Source organism: Xiphophorus couchianus, chromosome 4 (genome assembly GCF_001444195.1).
Source record: "Xiphophorus couchianus chromosome 4, X_couchianus-1.0, whole genome shotgun sequence".
Classification (NCBI taxonomy): domain Eukaryota; kingdom Metazoa; phylum Chordata; class Actinopteri; order Cyprinodontiformes; family Poeciliidae; genus Xiphophorus; species Xiphophorus couchianus.
Genome location: NC_040231.1, coordinates 28070332 through 28089298, shown reverse-complemented (window position 1 = coordinate 28089298; position 18967 = coordinate 28070332). Strand labels below are relative to the sequence as shown.

Sequence of the window (18967 nt, the reverse complement as noted above, 5' to 3'; positions counted from 1 at the left end):
TACCAGCATTTTCTACAAAGTTCTAGAATATTCTGTGGTATTTTAAGTAAACAACCTGATCAGTGTTTAGGGCAGACAGGCAGGCCTCTGGGAGGTTTTCCGCTTTCTGAAATTTTCACCCCAGAACCACTTTCCAAGAAAAGAAAAAAAAAATTGCTTAGGGTCCCCTAAAACTTTCCTGTTTTAGACAACAACGTTCCTGTATAGACGGTACCTAAGACTGAGTTATTTTTCAAAGAAGAATGGGCAAAATTTCACTCCCTAGACGCACAAAGCTGGTAGAGAGATATGTTTCAAAAGACACAGTTCAGAACTAAAAGTATAAATGCGTGGCACACTTCTGTAAAAAAAAAAAAACAAACAAAAAAACCTGATTGAATTTTATGTGTTGGTTTATCACAAATCCCAATAAATTACTTTGAAGTTTTAGGTCGTAACTTAACAAAATGTTCAGAGCCCTTGAAGTCTCCCATTCCCAGTCACCTTGCAGGACGCTGTGCAAAGACTCCTCACCTTCTGTCCGCTGCTGACCGGCAGTAAACCTCCTCTCTCCTGTCCCACCCCCATACTTTCATTCAGGCAGTAGCTTAGCAATTTAACTAAATAGGCTTACTTGTGAGACTCATCTGCTGCTCCAATCTCAACCCGCTCTCCTCTGCTTTCTCACAGTTTATGCAAGCACTTACTGTAAGTTGTGCTTTGATTCGGTGTCATTCTTCCCGGACATGGCTGCTGGACTATGAAAGCCCCTCCAAAACAATGTGCGGATACTCTTAAAAGCTTTGAACGAAATTCTCAGTAATCCCGGTCAATAAAATGAAAAAAATTTAAAAAGCACCTTTACAATGTCTGTTTTTGAAGGACTGTTGTTTTTTTTTCTTTTTTTTTAAAGTAGCGATAAAACAGAAGGAATTTGCTGCGGCTGCAGGAATGCCCGTTTCCCTGAGAAAACGCACTCTTGTTGCTTTGCATTGATAACCCTGCGCTACTCTGCAGCCACCATCTGCATAGCAGATCCATGTTGACGGTACGGCTGTTTTCAGAGAGGGGAAGCAGTGCTTGGCATTTAGATTTTACTGCTCTCTTCTTGGAAAACTAAATGATATCCACGATTGTTTTTTTTTATTTTTATTTTTTTTATCCCTGCAGACGGGTTGATGTTTGTTTTTCCTCCGAAGTTTTTGATCTAATCTTCCCTTTCATGGTCAAATGTCTAATTGACAGGTGACAAGCCAAATGAGTGAGTTCACTGTGACCGTCCAACTGTACTCATTAAAGTGGAGATAGTAAAAGAAGGGAGGGCCAATTTTTCCCCATGGGATGAGTGTTTTGTGTGTGTGTGTGTGTGAGTGTTTTGTGTGTGTGTGTGTGTTATACAACTTTGCATTTTTCTTCTAAAATCTCCAGGTAATGCATTACATTCACAACGCCATTGGTTGTCACTGGTAACAGCTCTGGAAGTGGGCATTTGAGGCCCAAAGTCTCAAATAGGACGACAGTACATGTTTACCAGCACAAGTATGGCAGGCCATTTAACATATAATGAAACCAAACTCAGCGATTACATTTTTATTAGCAGAGTTCTCCTTGGTTACCTTCACATTTTACTGGGCAGGATTTAATCAAAGGTATATCAACTGACGAGAAAATTACAAAGGTTAAGATTCAGTGAAAATCTAAACCAATTAAGTGGTTGTCTGGTTATCTACTTCTGATAGCTGTATTTATTTTTTTAAAGAACTTTTTAGGTATTTAGAAGAGGTTAATTCCTGTAGGTTTTTTTTATACTGTTCCTAGAACTGATGAAGCCATGTTTCAGCTCCTGATTAACAAAAGGATGTTCTTCCTGTCAACACGTGGATACAATTGTTGGTACATATCTCTTAATGACCAATAAGCCCATAATGGTTACTGAAATAAATTGAAACTGACAAAAATAATGGTAAGTAAAAATGGACTGAAAATTAACTAATGACTAAGATACTATTTATTGGTTCAACAGAATTATTTTTTCAAAATAAAGTAATAAAACAGGCCAAGACAAAAATTATGGCATCTCTAGAAAAGATTGGAAATAATCTTTCAATTTAGCTCACTCTTAACACATGGCAGCATTTTTATTCTAGCATAAAGTAATTAGGATCTGATTCCTCAAGGGACATTTCATGACAATGGCTCGAAATTGGAGTTCGACATTTTCAAAAAAAATGTTTTTAACCAAGTTATATTATTTATTTGTGTATTATGAGGTGAAGGGTTATCCATGGACAGAACTAAATAATGTGATTTTTTCATTTGATATTTTAAGAGTTTATTTTCATCTAGGCCTTGAGGGACACTAAAAGATAAGTGTTAACTGAAAAAAAATTATTATTTCTTATAAAAAGATCAAATGTTATTTTTTTTAACAGTGTTTTAAATGAAGTATTTCAAAATATACTTAAATTTGTCATAAATGTTGGTGATCCATTTCCTGAAATGCACCTAAAGAGGTGAAAGGGACTGAAATTGTTTCTATTTTTATCTATTTTTATGGAATCCCTTTCAAACCAGATGGGATTGTTGGACTCATCTACAGTTTGATCAGCCAGGACACTTGTTGATGTACGCAACTTCTATAAAACACACACACACGCACGCACGCGCACACACACACACACACACACACACATATATACTGTATATACACGTGTGTGTGTGTATATACACATATCTTCCTTCTCCCTAACTAGAAACAACCAGTCAGAGCCAGGAGACGGGTCTTGGCGTCCTCAATGCCCCCTTGCAACTGCTACAGCTTTCCCTGTTAGCAGGTCCTTTTATGAATGCTCAGGCTGGTTAGCATAGCCACCGATGATAGCAGATAGACGGTTTTTCTGTAATGGTACGTTGTTAGTACATTTAGCAGTGAGTACGTCGGCATATATGAGGGACAGCGTTAAGACCCTCATCCTGGCTCTGATTGGTTGTTTTTGACCAGGAGCGGTGCATTTCTTCAGGCAGCAATAGTGCCATAGTAGCTCTGGGAGGAGGAATCTTTTCATAGATTGTCTGTCTCATAACACATCGTCATAACATGATGGCAGTTTTAACAAAGATGTCAAAAGAAATAAATAAAGTGCTTATTAAAGTTACACACCGCAGCTTTAACATCAGGTGTGGAAAGCTACACGTATTGTATGATAAACCGTCTTGCCATACACATGTCCCTCAGTTTGACGGCGCCGGAGACGCCCCGCCCGCGCCGTGACGCTGAGCTGACAGAGGAAAGCTGCTCCAGCCGGAGGACAGGGGGAGAGCCAGCGATGGCTTCACTCAGGCAGGAGCACCGCTACGGGCTCTCCTGCGGGAAAACTACCAAAAACAGCTCCAACATTACTCTGTACCACGTCAAGCTGACGGACACGGCCATTAGAGCGCTGGAAGCCTATCAAAACCTCAAGGTACGCCATTATTGTTCTTAATTACATTTTTTTGTTTTTGCCTCTTTAAGAAGGGGCATGTGTGAGCGTGCTTTTCTTTTCTCGCGTTTCAAAAAGTTTCCACTTTCTCATTTGTGATATTGCTCAGCTGCTGTGTAGATATTTTTATTAAATTTGCCGCTTTTGGCAGCATAAACGCTACGGAGTCTCTCCTGACAGTCCACTGCTGCTTGTTTCTGCGCTTTCCCCCCTCCTGAACCAGTCTCACTGACACACGGGGGACGTGAGAGAGAGCCCTGTGATTATCTTAAAAAAAAAAAAGCTCAGTTGTTTCTTTAAAACTCCTATTAATGTCAGAAGATCTCGGTGTAGAAACGCGGATTCTTATCTGATCTGAAAAGCAGGCTGCTTTGTCTCATAATTAGCTCCAACCTTTGAGAAGCATTATTGATTGTGTAACATCAACTTCCATTTAAACTGATTACAGCATGACTGTGTTTACTGTACAAACTCTAGAGACTTTACTTTGCACTAAAGCTGAGATTAATTGCCCCTTCCTTTTCCTCTTTCCTGCAGGGAGTTTTGCAAAATGAGACATCAATCTGTTTTAAAGGAAACCACGGGGTAAGTTTTTTTATTTTGTTTTATTATTATTTCATTTTAATTTCTATGTCTTAGTTTCACGTGCATGCCGAAGAAACACTTTTAAAGCCTTTCTAATTGGGAGTGGTGTACCCTTCTGCAGCTTAGCTCATTTGCTTAAATGGATGAAACTGCATTACAGGACGAGTGGCAGAGTTTTAAAAAAAAAAAAGAGGCAGCCATCTCTTCTTATGTAAGAAAAATAAATAAAATCCAGTCATTTCTTCTTCCGACGTGATCCGACGCCTCGCCGTGCCCCGACCGAGCTGCCACCCTCTGAGCGGAGGGAGGGCGGCTTATGCCGGCAGATAGGAGCCATGCGGGTTACTGGGTCAGGACGATGACTGTGCAGGGGGACTTGTTGGGTCAGCAAGCGGTGTTGGGAACAGGGCGAAGCAGGGGAACACGGAGAGGAGCAAAGGCAATGTTGGAGCTGGAGTCAACCTGAGCAGTTGTTGATGAGTCAGAGAAATCTGGTTAAATTATTCACACTTTTTAACATCTCGTCACAAACTCGAGCTTCAGCTTTTCTAACGCCGTCGACAGCGTTCAGCGCCCCCCTCATCTGCCTCTTCTCTGCAGTTTTGTCTCTGGTTTGCACATACGGTGATCGATTTCTTTTTGCCGATGTCTGTGACGAGGCTCAGTCAGGTGGGGCGGAGAGTGTCTGTGAGTATCAATGTGAAAGCCTTGCCTCGAATAGGTTTAAGTCTGGACTTTGACTAGGCCAATCTGACACCTGCTTATGATTTGATCTAAGCTAGCCGTGGCCAATCATCACACAAGAGTGATTTAATCGTGACAACGGTAAACTCTACCTGATGATGTTTTTCTTTTTTTTTTTCCCACTGAAGGTTCCAAAATAATAAAACAACTTTTTCTTTGTCACGACGAGTTGTGGGAATAGTTTGCCAAGTGAGATTGTAACATGTTCCAGTTCTAAAGTGTTTCCACGCTTGTTTGTTTGTTAGTAGCCTCATTGACGAAGGCTGCTTTTATAAATTGTCTGTTGGTTTGTAGTTTGGTTTTAAATAATTATTACAGTGTATTTTCACCAATTTGTGATCTGTTAAATCATACTTGATCACATCAATCTGTCCAGGGACTGCAGGTGGAAATTAGCGGGGGGGGGGGGGTTGTTTTTTTTGCTAAAAGCTGGTATCATGTATCTCTCCTTTTTAAAAGGTTAATGAAATGTTTCACATTCTCAACGCAAGTAAATAGAGTATACATTTTATGACAGCTGGCATAAACATTCATATCTTTAAGAATATGTTTAGGTGCGTTTACTTTGTGCTACTTAGCAGTAAGATTACATGTCTTCTTGTAACTGTTTTCCTGAAGTCATCTCTGATAATCGGTAAGTTGTTCTTCATCACGGTTTGTCTTTGTTTGTTTGTATTTTTCTTTAGAAGCTTTGTAGGTGAGTGTATGGCTTTCTTTTAGCAGCATGCAGCCATAGCCCTAGCAATATATTGCCAAGAAGGACTGCAATGAATTTCAAACCTTTTTTTCAATCATCACTTTTATTGCATAAATACCAGGAGATATTACGATAAACTTTTAAGATCATCTTTCCATGTTCTACTGAAGAAAAGCATGATGCTGCCACCACATTTCACATTGGGGGTTGGTCTAGTCAGGTTGTTCTGCAGTGTTACGTTTTCAACCACATTTAGCTCTTCGTATGTAGGACAAGGACTTTTTATTTTTCTTTTCGTTTGAGGAGAACAACTTTACCGACATACTTGCTATATCTCCTGTAAGGCCTGCAGTAAACTGCAAGCAGGACCTCCTTTAACTATATATGCTACTTGTTTCATCTGTAGTACAAAATCCTGATAAAACAAATGATGTCTGAAGGACAAAATGTGGAAAAAGAAAAAGAGGCAACGTTCCCAAAGCACTCTGCGTCAGATTTGAGACATAATATCTCACCAGCCTGTCTTTGTCTCTTGGGATGTCGGCGCTGGATCTGCAGTAAACAGCCTGAACTGTGTGTGTTTTGACTTGAGCTGGGAGCAGCTGTGTCCTTGGGGAATAGTTACTTTTCAGTCAATGCTAATTGCCCGGGCTGCTTCGAAAGAGTTGCAGCCCCCCTGCCTGTCACGACAAAATGTTTTAAAACTCGAGTGGTGGCGAGTTTTAAAAGGGGCTCGGTCATCAGACCGGTTAAACCTGATGAGGTGTCTGAGTGGGAAAGTGTTACTTACTTCTGGAAAGTTTCAGTCTTAAAACTAAATAGTCCCTGTTTTAAGTGAGGATATTAAACCTGCATTGCTGAAGGTGTTATGTAGGGTTTCCTGACAGTTCTGTGTACAGGTGAAAAGGAAGTCAGCTTCTTCTTCTTTCTTGTTTTCTTTGGTCCTGAGGGAGTTGTGTCTCTGGAAGTCCCAGAGTTACAGAGCGTTGATATCAATATGTGTAGCGTTAAAGTCAGAATTATAAACTCCTCTGATGAAATCACACAAAACTCTAAATATTTCCACGACAATTGATCAGGATATTTTAATGATGCGTTGAATCGCAACAAGCTCGATAATTTCCAGTTGCATGATTTTGTTTTTCGTGTCGTCCTCTTTTCTCTTTCTCTACCAAAAACTGAATGCCAAACGTCTTGTGCATTGGTCTCAACAATTGGAAGGGCAATTTTGTTTGCAGAGACATCAGTGTCCGTTTTATTTGTCGTCTTTGTAAAGCTATTTAAAATGTCTTCATTTTAAATATCCAGTGCTAAATATTGGTTAGAAATTAAAGTTTATTGATCTTCAAGAGATTCTACCTGCACTAATTTTCCATTGCCATCATATTACTTGAAAATGGTCTCAAAACAATATTATCATTTTTATAGCAATTTATTGCCCAGCAAAGTTTGTTATGCTGACAGGCCTAATCCGGAACAAATCTGACCATTCAATGAGCTTTAAATCCACACCTGAGTGATTAGTCAACATTGAACCTCACATAAAGAACTCTGGTAATCACAACCAGTGAACATTTGAACACTTTTTGGTAAGAGCCAAATTCAACACATACGCACAAGAAAAGAAATGAGTTTAGGCCTCAGACAGAGGTAGTAGATGCCTGTTGTGGTGCTACAGTACACTGCCATTATTTCATGGTGACTACAGCAGCTGTACGGTAAATTATTGTAAGGCCCCAGGAGACAAGTTCTGTTGGAAACAAATTTGAGTGTGGCCTTTTAAACTTTGGAAAGAAAAATAATCAGAGATGTCAACAAAGATCCACGGGTCTCCGTCAAGGTGACTGTTGCTGAGCTTCTTCATCATGGAGGACTTAGGGTGGTAAAGGTCAAAGTTTACGCCTGAACGATTTGCCATGGGAGAGTGGGCTGGTATATACTTCAAGAGAAAGGTGCCAACCTAGTGAAGAACTACAAAGAGAGGCAGTCGTAAAAGTTTTCTGTGATTTCGTCAGCTAAAGAATTAAAGCTGGAAGCTAATAATTCTAGCTTTATTTTCACTGGGATTTTATGTGACAGATCAAAACGTTCCTCCCAACTGATATGTGGTTTTCAGACATTTCTGCAAAACCAAGTCTGAACATATTGGTTAGTATTCTCATTGTTTCTGAAGTTATAGAAAGATCTCAAAACATTCAGTGTTGAGTGGGATCTTTTATGTTTTTTTTGTTGTTGTTTTTTTTAAAGGATTGGAGCAAATTTCACACCCCTCCCAGTATGTAGCACAGAGGCCTAAGGTCAATATCCAAATGAATGTTTAGAGGTAATTACAGGAGCTGTAGTGCTCTTGATTACAGACTGAGGCATCATGACTTGTGTTTGCATTAGCTTTCGCTGTCTGCTCGGCTCAGACATCGACGAGTGTTTGTGTCTGGAGCAGAGGCACTTCATCGGTACCATGAGGAGGAACGCTGCTGCGAACTCTGCCCTTACATCTTAACTCCCTGGTTTGACTCTCACCTTCTGTGTGTATAATTATGTACCTTAAAGCTGTCTTCTCTGCATGTGTGCAGATTGCTATGGTGAATAACGTGAAAACACCACGGTTTTACCACATGGCTGCATTTAGGAGGCACAAGTCAAACAAGCTGATGTCCTCTGGGTAATTAGTAGGGCTGTCTGCTCCGGCTGCATGATAGACAACTGCTGTTTTAAAACAGTTACCTTAATAAGACTGATGGATATATCCTGTTACGTATGAGGTTCCTCGTTTTCTGTAAAATGTCTCTGTAAAAATACATTTAAAAACGCAACTGACCAAAACTTTTTAAAGGCTCATGATGAAAAAAGGAGGGGAAAATATTCAAAATCTCTTACTTTTACACGTCAGTTCAACAAGTAAAGCTCTGGCCAACATCTTGAGACCAAGTTCAGTCGTCATCAGGATCGTCTGCTGTGGTATGAACTCTTCTTCTGCTCCACATTAACAGAGATTGAGCAAACTATTCCCCTACCATCAGGTGGAAGGTAGGTTGCTACTTGTCATCAAAAGGGAAGTGACATCACAGCTTATCAATAGCAAATAATTCAAAAACCAAAAGTGGGAAAATTTTGGAAAAATTATAATAAATAAAATCAATAAATAAACAATAAATAAAAATGAAAATAATCTTTCTGGAAATGGACTTCAAATACTGGAATATCACATTGGGCGTTTATCGCAACGTTTCTAATTTACTGTGATGCATTTCTTTTCATAAGATTTTGATTTATCTGTCACAGTAAATTTCGTTTAATGATGTTTAAAGACTCCTAAAATGTCCATATTTGCTGGATTGTTTTTTTGTAGTTGTTTTTTTCCCCACAGTCTGTTCAATAAAGATAAATAAAAATGCTTAAGTGCAGTAACCACGTGCATTTTGGTGATATAGCACTTTATGTGACTGGTGTCCTGAAGAAGCATTTTAAAAACTGGAATGTTTTCCCAAGATCAGTACCGATTGCTGCCTCATTCAGTCACAGCCATAAAAGACAGAAGTGGTAAATAGTTCTTATCGTCACTTTTATTGGTACCACAAAATATCGTGATAAAACATCAGTGGGTATTTTTAGCAACATTTCAAGCAACAAAATCAGAATCGGCAAGTCTGGCTTTTTAAAGATCGTTGGCTACAATTGGTGCACCCCTACCGCTTCATTTGGCATCTTTAAACCTCGGAAGCAGGACGGCAAAAACTTTCACACGCCTCTGAAACCAGTTTCCCGAGCGTGTTTCGTCACTCGTTTTTAAAATGTATTTATTGGCAGTGACCTGTGTGTGGACGGTTAGTTTTGCGGACAAACTGTTTGTCCTGGACGATGTGAAGACGTGAATTCTTCGTGTACCACCTCCTTCGTCCCGCCGTGCTCCAGATAAAAGCAGCTCCTCCGTGTGTTGCTGTGGCGTTGAAATGGACGTTTTCGGCGCTTGGTCTACTGTTGGCGTACACTAGTTTTAAAGGAAGGGTTTGTTTCTGCCTGTGTGCCTTCACGCTGGCTGTGCTGCGACCCTGACAGTGCCCTTTGATTGTGTGCTGTCGCCTCTGATTTGAATAACAATGAGGAGGGGAATGCAGGCTATGCGGTGTCACCCTGCCTGGATCTCCCAAAATGAATCCAGTTTTTCATCCTAATGCGCTGCCGTCAGCCCCGATGCGTGGTGGCCTCGCCTCGGGGCTTGTTTGTGCCCAGAGCGATAGAAGAATCCCTACTGCGAGTCCAATCATCTGGAAGCTAACGCCAAGCATGCTCCAAACGCACTCAAAAGATTTGAAATTGATGTTTTTTTGGATGTTTGACATCTTCACAGCTCCTTGCGATTTACATTCCTTGAATATTTTCACATTTCTAGTGATACAACCCAAAAACTACTTTATTTTTTGCTTTTTTTTTTAAAGGATTCTACGTTAAAGACCAGCACAGAGTAGTGCACATTTTTGTAGTGGAAGCAAAATGATGCAGGGTTTCAAAAAAATCTAAAAAGTGTGGCATGTCAGATCTAGGACAAGCTGTTAACATCAATTTTTAAGTCTTGGACCCAGATTCGTAATTAGATAAAGGTCCTGACTTTGACTAGGCCATTTGTACACTTATAGTAAATGTGCTTGGATCTAAACCACTGCACTTTAGCTCTGGCTGTAAGTTTATTATCATGGTCCTGCTGGATGATGAAGCTCTGCTCTGGTTTAAAGTTTGTTTATTTAACTTTATCCATTTTCACAATCAAATCTGACCAGCTTTCCCACAGCATGATTCTGCCGCTCTTAAGTGTTACTGTGGCGGCAGTGTGTTTGCACTTAGTTTTCCAACACAATTAGCTGTTGGCATGCTAGCCAGAAATTTCAGTTTTGGTATCATCTCACCAGAACATCTTATGACAAACGTCAAACATCTATCTGAGCGAAATTTGGTTTTACTAGACTTTTATTTATGGGTATCAGAAATAATGAGGCTAAATATACAGAGTGTCTGCAGGTTTCACCAACTCAGACTTTTAAAGACCTCAAGACCATTATGAATGAAATTTAAGACTTGTATAACAACATAAATGTACAGAAGAAAATTTTATAAAGAATTAGTCCAGTGATCTGGACTTCTACTGCACAGGATGCATCGTATGTGTTGGTAACAGCAGCTGTTTATCCATGATATTGATAGATGAAAAGAAAAAGCTAGCTAGCTTCTAGCAATAGCCTGTCGTACTTCAAGTAGCAGAACAGAATGACGATGTCTGCGTTTGACCAAAGCAAGAAATATTTGTCCAAATAACACATATTTAAGGCCAAATTACATTTATTAAAATTAATTAAAGACAGATTAAGGTCTTAATTTTAGATACTTCCATTTAAAACTTTTCAAGGTTCCATGGACAACCTGATATGTGTACAAAAATGTCCTTCAAATTCAAAGCTATCCACTATTTATTTGTCTAATACATAAATCAATACAAAACTTTCATACTTTAAAGTTGGTGATTTTTAATGTGACAAAATGTGAAAAAAAAAAGTTAAACACTTTAGAAGGACACTGTAAAATATTTACCAATATATAGTCTTGGATTTCTACTTTTGTACAAAAATTACATGCAAGTGTTATTTTTACTCTGAAATACTGCTTTCTCTGTATTTCAGTAATCTTTTTATCATGCGTATTTCGCCCGGTGTAACCACTCCCAAAAATTTGCATAATTAGCATCGGCCAACAAGTGTCAAGTTGTTTTGGGATTATGACCGGGGGAGGAGGTTCTGGTGCCGCTTCGCAAACACCAGGAATGAAAATCTCTTTGCACTGACTGGATTACCTTTTGGCTTTTTGAGACAAACCTGAGACGAACTTCCCCTCGACACGCTTGAAATATGTCCTCCTGGGTCTGATTAAACTGCGTGAGCATATCTGGGCTTGCTGAGGAATGAGTCCTGTATAATTGCCTCATGTAAAAAGCTCACTGTATAACTTAATGAGACCCCAAACCTCTCCGTATCCCAACACGTGTGGCGTCCCATTCAAACATTGTTGGGCGCTCTTTTTTTTTTTAGTTTGTTGTAGTTGACGGATCGACCCCACGGCAGTTGCCCCAGACGTATGGGTTCCTTGTAGTGGGGGGGCGACACCCTCAGGGGGATTCTTGTGGCTCCCCAAACCCAACCCTTACTTACTTACCTGCCTGTCTGCCCCTTTCTCTGCCAGTTGTGCAGCTACCGACTGCAGCTCTGCAAAATTGCAAATGAAAAAGGAATGGAAGGTGATTACAGGCTGGGACTTGATTACATGCACTGTCTCCCACTCATGGCAGCCACATTAATCACCCCGATGTCGCCATGTGAAACTCGGCGAGGGAGAGAAGACTCTCTCCGCAGCTCCGAGCTTCAAGGGGCCAACAAAGAGGCTCGTAAAACACGTGGCTTGCCTTTAAACGTGAGCCCATTTCTCTCCACTGATCTCCGTCTCTCCTCCCTGCATCTAGAAACACAGATGCACATTGTGTTTGGCATCTCTGTCCTCCATTGTAGCTGTGTTGGTGGTGGTAGGGTGGGGTGGAGGGCACTTGTCTTTAATGGCATGTGTCAACTTGTGGTCCTGGGAACAATTCGCCTCTTTTGTTTGCAGTGAGATGATGAGAAGTGGCGTTTACTGAAGTGTGGTGAGGATGTGTGTGTGTGTGTCTTTCTGAGGCAGGGGTGAGGATGTTTGCTCATCGTCCGACTCAGCCTCTCCGCCTCCTTGTCTTTCTAACGAGTGACAGTAAGGCTGATTATGTCCTGCCGAGGGAAGCTGGAACTGAGCCCTGCTTTGGCTCGCGTTGGATTAGCACACTCTCACTCGCAGATTTTGCATTAGCTGTGGGCGGCCTGGAGTGACCCCACCTTCCCAGGATTCCCCCTCCATTGCCTCCATTGATGGGATGGTGGCGGCAGGTTTTGCACATCTTCCCTGACCTCCCCCGTCCACCGCGAAAGGGGGCGGGGAGAGTGGTTCCCGTGGCATCCCACTCCAGAGCCGGAGAGGCGGGGACAGAAGACGGGCTGTTTTCAGAGGGCCATTACTCAGGGCTGCAGAGGATGTGGAAACAATGGCCTGCAGGAGATCTACACCCAAACCCTCGCATTCAACCAAAAAGCTCACAGGAAACATGATCCCCCATGCACCGACGGCAGTTTCTCACAGGTTTATGCTTTGGTGAAGCCCTTCCACCTTCTGCCTGTGGAGACGTTTCTGACGGTTAAGAGAGAACTGCAGGTCATCTGAGATTATGTCGCTATTAGGCACAGGCTGTCAGAAGATTCTCACAATATGAGAGCCTTAGAAAGATCCCAACAAAAATGTGTAAAATTATTGCTTTTGTCTTAAACAGAAAGTTTGAACTAGACTTTTGACCTTAAAACAAAACATGAATGGAATCCACATGAGTTAGAAAATATGTTACTGGATGTATGGATTTCTATTTTAGGGATGTGTGCTGAAGTTTTTCAGCACACATCATGAATGTTGGTGTGCAGATTCACAAATGTGTTTTGTATTTATAATAATAATACTGGTGTGGGGCTGCACAGTGGCACAGTTGGTAGCATCGTTGCCTTGCAGCAAGAAGGTCGTGGGTTCGATTCCCGGCCCGGGGTCTTTCTGCACGGAGTTTGCATGTTCTCCCTGTGCATGGTGGGTTCTCTCCGGGTTCTCCGGCTTCCCACAGTAGAAAAACATGACTGTCAGGTTAATTGGCCTCCCTAAATTCTCCCTAGGTGTGAGTGTGTGTGTGTGTGGTTGTGCGTCCTGTCTGTCTCTGTGTTACCTTATGACAGACTGGCGACCTGTCCAGGGTGACCCTCCCTCCCACCCGGAACATTAGCTGGAGATAGGCAGATGGATGGATGGATGGAAAACTGTTGTGTAATAATAACAATAATAACAATAATAGTAATCATGATAGTTGTAATAATGAAAATAGATCAGTTGTAGTATTAGATACAAGTAAGTAAAGTAAATTATATAATTGTATGCTATTATAAAAAGTAGGGGTGTCCCAATCCGATATTGATATCGGAAATCAGTCTGATATCAGCCAAAAAAGATTATTTCGGCCCGCATCTAAAATCTCCAATGAAAGAACATCTATAGATGTTCCAGCATTTAGTCTGTTCCAGCATTTAGTCCGCCCCAGTATTTAGTCCGCCCCAGTATATCTATCCAGCAGTGCTTGCATCCCGCATACAGACCCTCTGGCGAATTTATTGTTGATTATTGTTCTTTGGTTTTGGTAATTTCACTTGATCGACTTTTCTAACATTCAACACTACTAAATAAGTAATAAAAATATGTATGATTTGTGCTGGTATTGTACCGGGCCAGTACCATGTTGACCAGTACTCAGAGCTTTAATATCGATAACATATTGGAAGTGAAAAAGTTGTATCAGGACACCTCTAATAAATCCAGTGGGCCGCTGGTATTTATAGAAACTCCACTTTCTACTGCACTTTATCTTGTATCTAATTATTATATCAGTAGTAAAGGTTGAAGATCGAAGGGAGGCTTTTTTTGTTTGTTTTGAAACCCTTTTTGAAATCTTGCCATGCCTCGACGCCAAACGCCGGCTGTGATGTCGGCTAATTTGCATCCAGAGCTGGTAACTGTTATCCGATCACAAACCGTCACTCAGGACGTTGGCCTCTTAACCTGACCTGGAAGCAGATTGCCTGATGTTTAATCTGCCTCTCGTCCACTTACAACTGGTTCCTCTTTGCAATAGCGTTGCACTTTGGCAAAGTCTTGAAGCCGATTTGTCCTGCAACCAGGAAACCTCCGGATGTTTCATCAAAAATTTCAGATGATGTGAATTTGTAGCCTAGAATTAAATTGACCAAACCGTCAAATCAGATTACAACATGGGTAAAGGTTAGACGATTAAAGGGTTACATTCTTCTTTTTTTTTGCAGTTTTTATGGAAAACGGCAGAGTTTGGTGAACGATTTTTATAAGGTTTCTGTTTCTCAGACATGTGTTAAGGTTCTTTATGTTGGGCTTGAGACTTTTGTTATTACCTGAGTAATAACTCACACTGTATCAGTTTAAAAGTGTGAAAACCACATTGATGAATGAATAGCAGAGCAGATGCATATTACACTATGGACAAAAACTTGTGGAATTTTACTTTCAAAAAGAAAAAGGCTCACTAGCAGAAGTTTGGTTTAGCATTTGAAACATAACGCTTGTCAGATTCTCCCTTCTCTTGCTTTGGAAATGTTCCCTTTGGCCTCCCGGTCCTTCATTAAGTTCCTTAAATAAACCCCAGCTATGGATTTCACCATTTCATTTTCTCAGTGCGCTGCTCATTTAAAGATTAGAAGTAACCCGCAGATTCTCTGAATATTTTTAACTCGAAAGGAATTCCATAAATGTTTCATCGTTCATGGTGAGTTAAGTGCAGAAACCGCCAGGTTCTTCTTTTTCAGACCTCCTCTTTGGGTTATAGGGATTGCTCGGTGTGTGTGTGTGTGTGTGTGTGTGTGTGTGCCTTCTCGGGGAGCATGCTCCACTCTGGTGTGGGCCCCGGTTGCTGGGAATTGAGAGTGCTTGTTGTAGTTCCCACAGCAGGAGTGAAGAAATATGGCAGCGGAGGCCGTATGAGCAGTCGCCAGAAGATAAATGCCAGCCAGTGCTTCTTTGTGCGGTTCACGGCAGGACGCTCGGAGCTGCAGGGATCCTGGGACGGCACACACAACAATCCAGTGAACGCAGAACATGAATTACTGAATGTTGCTGCAGGAACGTCTTATAACATTCAGGTTATTTACCTAGCAGCAGGTTTCTGTCCACAGGCAACGCAATGGACATCACCATACGCTGCTAACCAGCAGAATTCAGTGAAGTCAAACAACCTGCTTGGAAAGCTCAATTTTTGAGTTATTGTACTTTTCAAATGGAATTACATCCTGATATCTTTTGTCACATTATGACTTTAACTTGTTTTGGTGTGGTATACCAACACAACGAAGTTCAAAACTGCAAAATTGTGAGAAGTAGTTTATAAAATAAATAATAAAGCATGATGTCGCTCAGAGCATAAAGCATAGAATTAGACTGAATAGATCTGCCCTTAAGGGTCACCCATATTGTTACGATACCCGATCTAGATTTATTTTTTTTCAATATCAGGACCAATACACATATTAATATGCATCTACGCTTCTGACGTTCACATGCTTGAAACCCGAGCAAAGTAGGTCCTAGAAAAGGGGCTGCATGGTGCCACGTGAACATTGCTAGTGGAAAACCTTCATAGTCACACGGAGCCATTTTGAAAGTCAACGTCTTATACAGGCTTTCGTATGCAAATGGCTTTTGGTTTTTGCTGCCTACCCAACTGCACGCCGTACACCGACCACATTCAATCGTGATGAGCTCTCCCTGCATCTGAAGTCTAACCGGTCCACTCCAACATAAGACACACCTGACACTATAAAGTTTTAAACTCTTGTGGAAATCGGCCTGATTAACACATCTTCTGCAGATAAACACCGATACCGAACTGAGCTGGTAACCTTTTAGACTTTAAATGCACACGTCACTTGGAGGCTGTCCAGAGGCGAAGCCACTACACGATCATATGGACACTTTTTTTTTTTTAAGAAACTGAGAGCAACCTGAGCTGCCTGTAGCGCTGGAGCTCAGTTTGGATGAATTCCTGTGGTGACAGCCTGCTTGTAAAGACACGTGCAGCGAGTTGATAAGAAAATAGGAGGTAACGTCCCTGTTGCTTCGCTGCATACTTGTGACAAAATGTCAAAGGTGATCCACACATGCAGGCAAATTCTGTGTGTGTGGAGCTAAAACATGGGTTTCAACTTCTTATTTTTTTCTTTTTCTTTACGGCTTTGCTTTATTGTCCTCTTCCAGACGGTGTTGTTTGTTGGCATAACTCCAGAGCTTATGCGCTGCGTTTACATTCACAGGAATGGATATTTGCATGCTTTAAAACAGAGCGCAGAGGCAGCAGGCTCTGTTTTCAAATGTCCAGCATTAACAAGTTCACGCAGAGAATCATTTTTATTTTCAAACGTCGCCATTTATGACATGATGAGAAAACAAAAAGAATCGGCCCCAAAACCTGTCGCGTGTTCAGATTTGAGTTTATTATGAATTTTCTCTTGTCTGCAGCAGGATAAAAATTGTACATATACATTTCCTCTCTTCCTCTGTTTGATTAAACTTGCTGCAGAGAAACTGTTCTGCCATCAGCAAGATTCTGACTGCCCTGTTGGAAAATGTATTGTGTCCAACATTCAATTTTATTTGTCACTATTAGAGGTAAGATAGAATAATTTTCTGTTTTCAGCGTTTTACCTGCTTTCCGCAATACGCCAATACCAACGGCATCTAAACAGATCCTCAGCATGACGCTTCCACCACCATGCTTGACAGATGGCACAGGGTTTTTAGTCTAATATTGGTTTCATGTTGCTAGAAGTTTTCTTTAATGTGAAGCTGAGGATTTTAGTCGAACTACAAAGTGTTGACTTTAGAAACGGGGGCTTATTTTTAAGTCTGAACCTGTTGGTGTAAAACCAGCTTCGTTCTGGATCGATTCTGCCTCCATTGCTCTTGAACATATTCGCCAATTATCTTTCACGTGTGGAGGTGACGGCATGTGTCAGACGGTTGAAGCTTGGAGACACTTTGGTGTTCAAGCAGGACAGTGATCCCCAAAACTCCCCAAAATGAGTTTTAAAATGGAGAAAGCAGACCAACAGTGGTAAACAAATAAAATTGTGCGTGTGATCACCAAGTTCAAGTTATGTACCTCTTTATTCAGCAGCTGTGTGTAAAGAACATTTCACAACATTTTCAATAAATAACTGAAGATATGCATGAGAATAATTTTAAGTAAATGATAAAAAAAATAAATAAATGAAAAACTAAGATGGTGCAATAAAATACTATTTAGGTAAAACAGATTTATCTAAATGGTAAATCTGTTCTCTAGAAAGCCCCCCCAAAAATTGTTTTTGATATTATGATTTTCTGTTATGTGGCACATAACCAGCTGAGCATCTTGCATATTCATATTGTGTCCAGAGAAACATTTGATAGCAAAAAGCCAAAAAAAGTGAAAACGTCAAAAGAGACTCTTGGCTCTGACATTAGCTGACAGTGATTCCTGTTTATTGTAGCCCTTGCTATAGTTTGTCTCCTGGATGTTATGAGATTCTTTAGCATAGCTTTTCTGAAATTTTCCTTTTATTTTAATTTATTTTTGCAAATACCGAACCAGCAGCACTCGTCGTAAGCGTTCGTCTGGTCAGTGGCTGCAGATTTGCATGCTGCGTGGTGCATGTTCTGGTCTGCAGTGGTTGCTCCAGCCTGGACGGAGTTTGGCAGGAAACCTGAAGGATGCTTCAGCAGAGCATGCTGGATGGACCATGTTAGCCGTTTCTGTTTGAAATATTTGTGTAGATATTGGGGATCCTTTTTGCTCGAGGTTATCGTACTGTAAAAAAAAAAAAAAATCTCGTGCCGTCCAATTCCTGTTGTAGACAGAAAACACAGCTTTTCCCCCCAGATGCTTCGGTTTTCATGTTAGTCTTTCTGCTGACACTGTGATGTTCTAGTACGTCTCCAGGGTGTGCCCGAAATCTCAACTGCAGTACCTTTGATGCCTGGGAAAGATCCCTAATATTTGGACTTTAAATCAACATCTTATGAATACTGTTTACCCAAATGAGACAAAGTAAGCCTCTGTATCCCTATGACCTGTTCAGCGCTTCACTGCTTTTGGATTTATTAAACAAACTGAACAGAGAAGACCAGAATAAGCCTGTGTTTCTTTTACTTTTTTTTTTTTACATTAACTTTTCTCTTCTTGGACTATTCCAAGAGAGTATTTTTGCCTCAGGTCGTCCAAAAGCGAAAATAGGAAGAGATTTATGTTGATTGCAAAAACCTTGACTTGTTCAGCCCTGTGTTTCTTGGCTACGCCATATTTGGCTGCAGAGTCTGTGGAGATAATTGCTTTTTCTTGTGCAATATGTCAACAGTTTTGAAAGGCAGTAAAAGTCGCATTAATTCTTGATCGAGTTGACGAGTTCAAGGTATTGGCTGGTTCCGATGCGTGCACTTTTAGAGGAGTCTTTAATTTTTTCCTCCCCCCTCCCTGTTTTCTTCATAGTACTTCAAGATCCCAACTCCAACACCAGAGTCACCTTCTGCTCTGCGCATCTTCTCCTTCTACCTGTCCAGTGACAGCAAAGACCAGCCTCAAGCCAGCTTTGACTGCATCCATCAGTACATCTCGAGGTACGGAGGGAATCAGCTCCAGGCTATTTTCACCAGAAACCAGTTTGATATTGACTTCTGGTTTAAAAAAAGAGTTTCAGGATATTGATTCAGATTTTGAGATTGGTTTGTTTTTTCCACAAACAAAAACAACAACAAAAAAGCAAAAGATTAT

General features: G+C 40.8%; 1 protein-coding gene across 1 annotated transcript in view; it reads left to right on the top strand.

Annotated features, from left to right (window-relative positions):
* The first annotated feature begins 3188 nt into the window (after positions 1-3188).
* Positions 3189-18967, top strand: part of LOC114143224 (RNA polymerase II elongation factor ELL-like) — a 32356-nt gene continuing 16577 nt past the window's right edge. Inside the window, exons 1-3 of the mRNA XM_028015066.1 lie at positions 3189-3443; positions 3999-4046; positions 18686-18813. Coding sequence (XP_027870867.1) covers positions 3204-3443; positions 3999-4046; positions 18686-18813 — 416 coding nt within the window. The 5' untranslated portion in view covers positions 3189-3203. The remainder of the gene's footprint in view (positions 3444-3998; positions 4047-18685; positions 18814-18967) is intronic.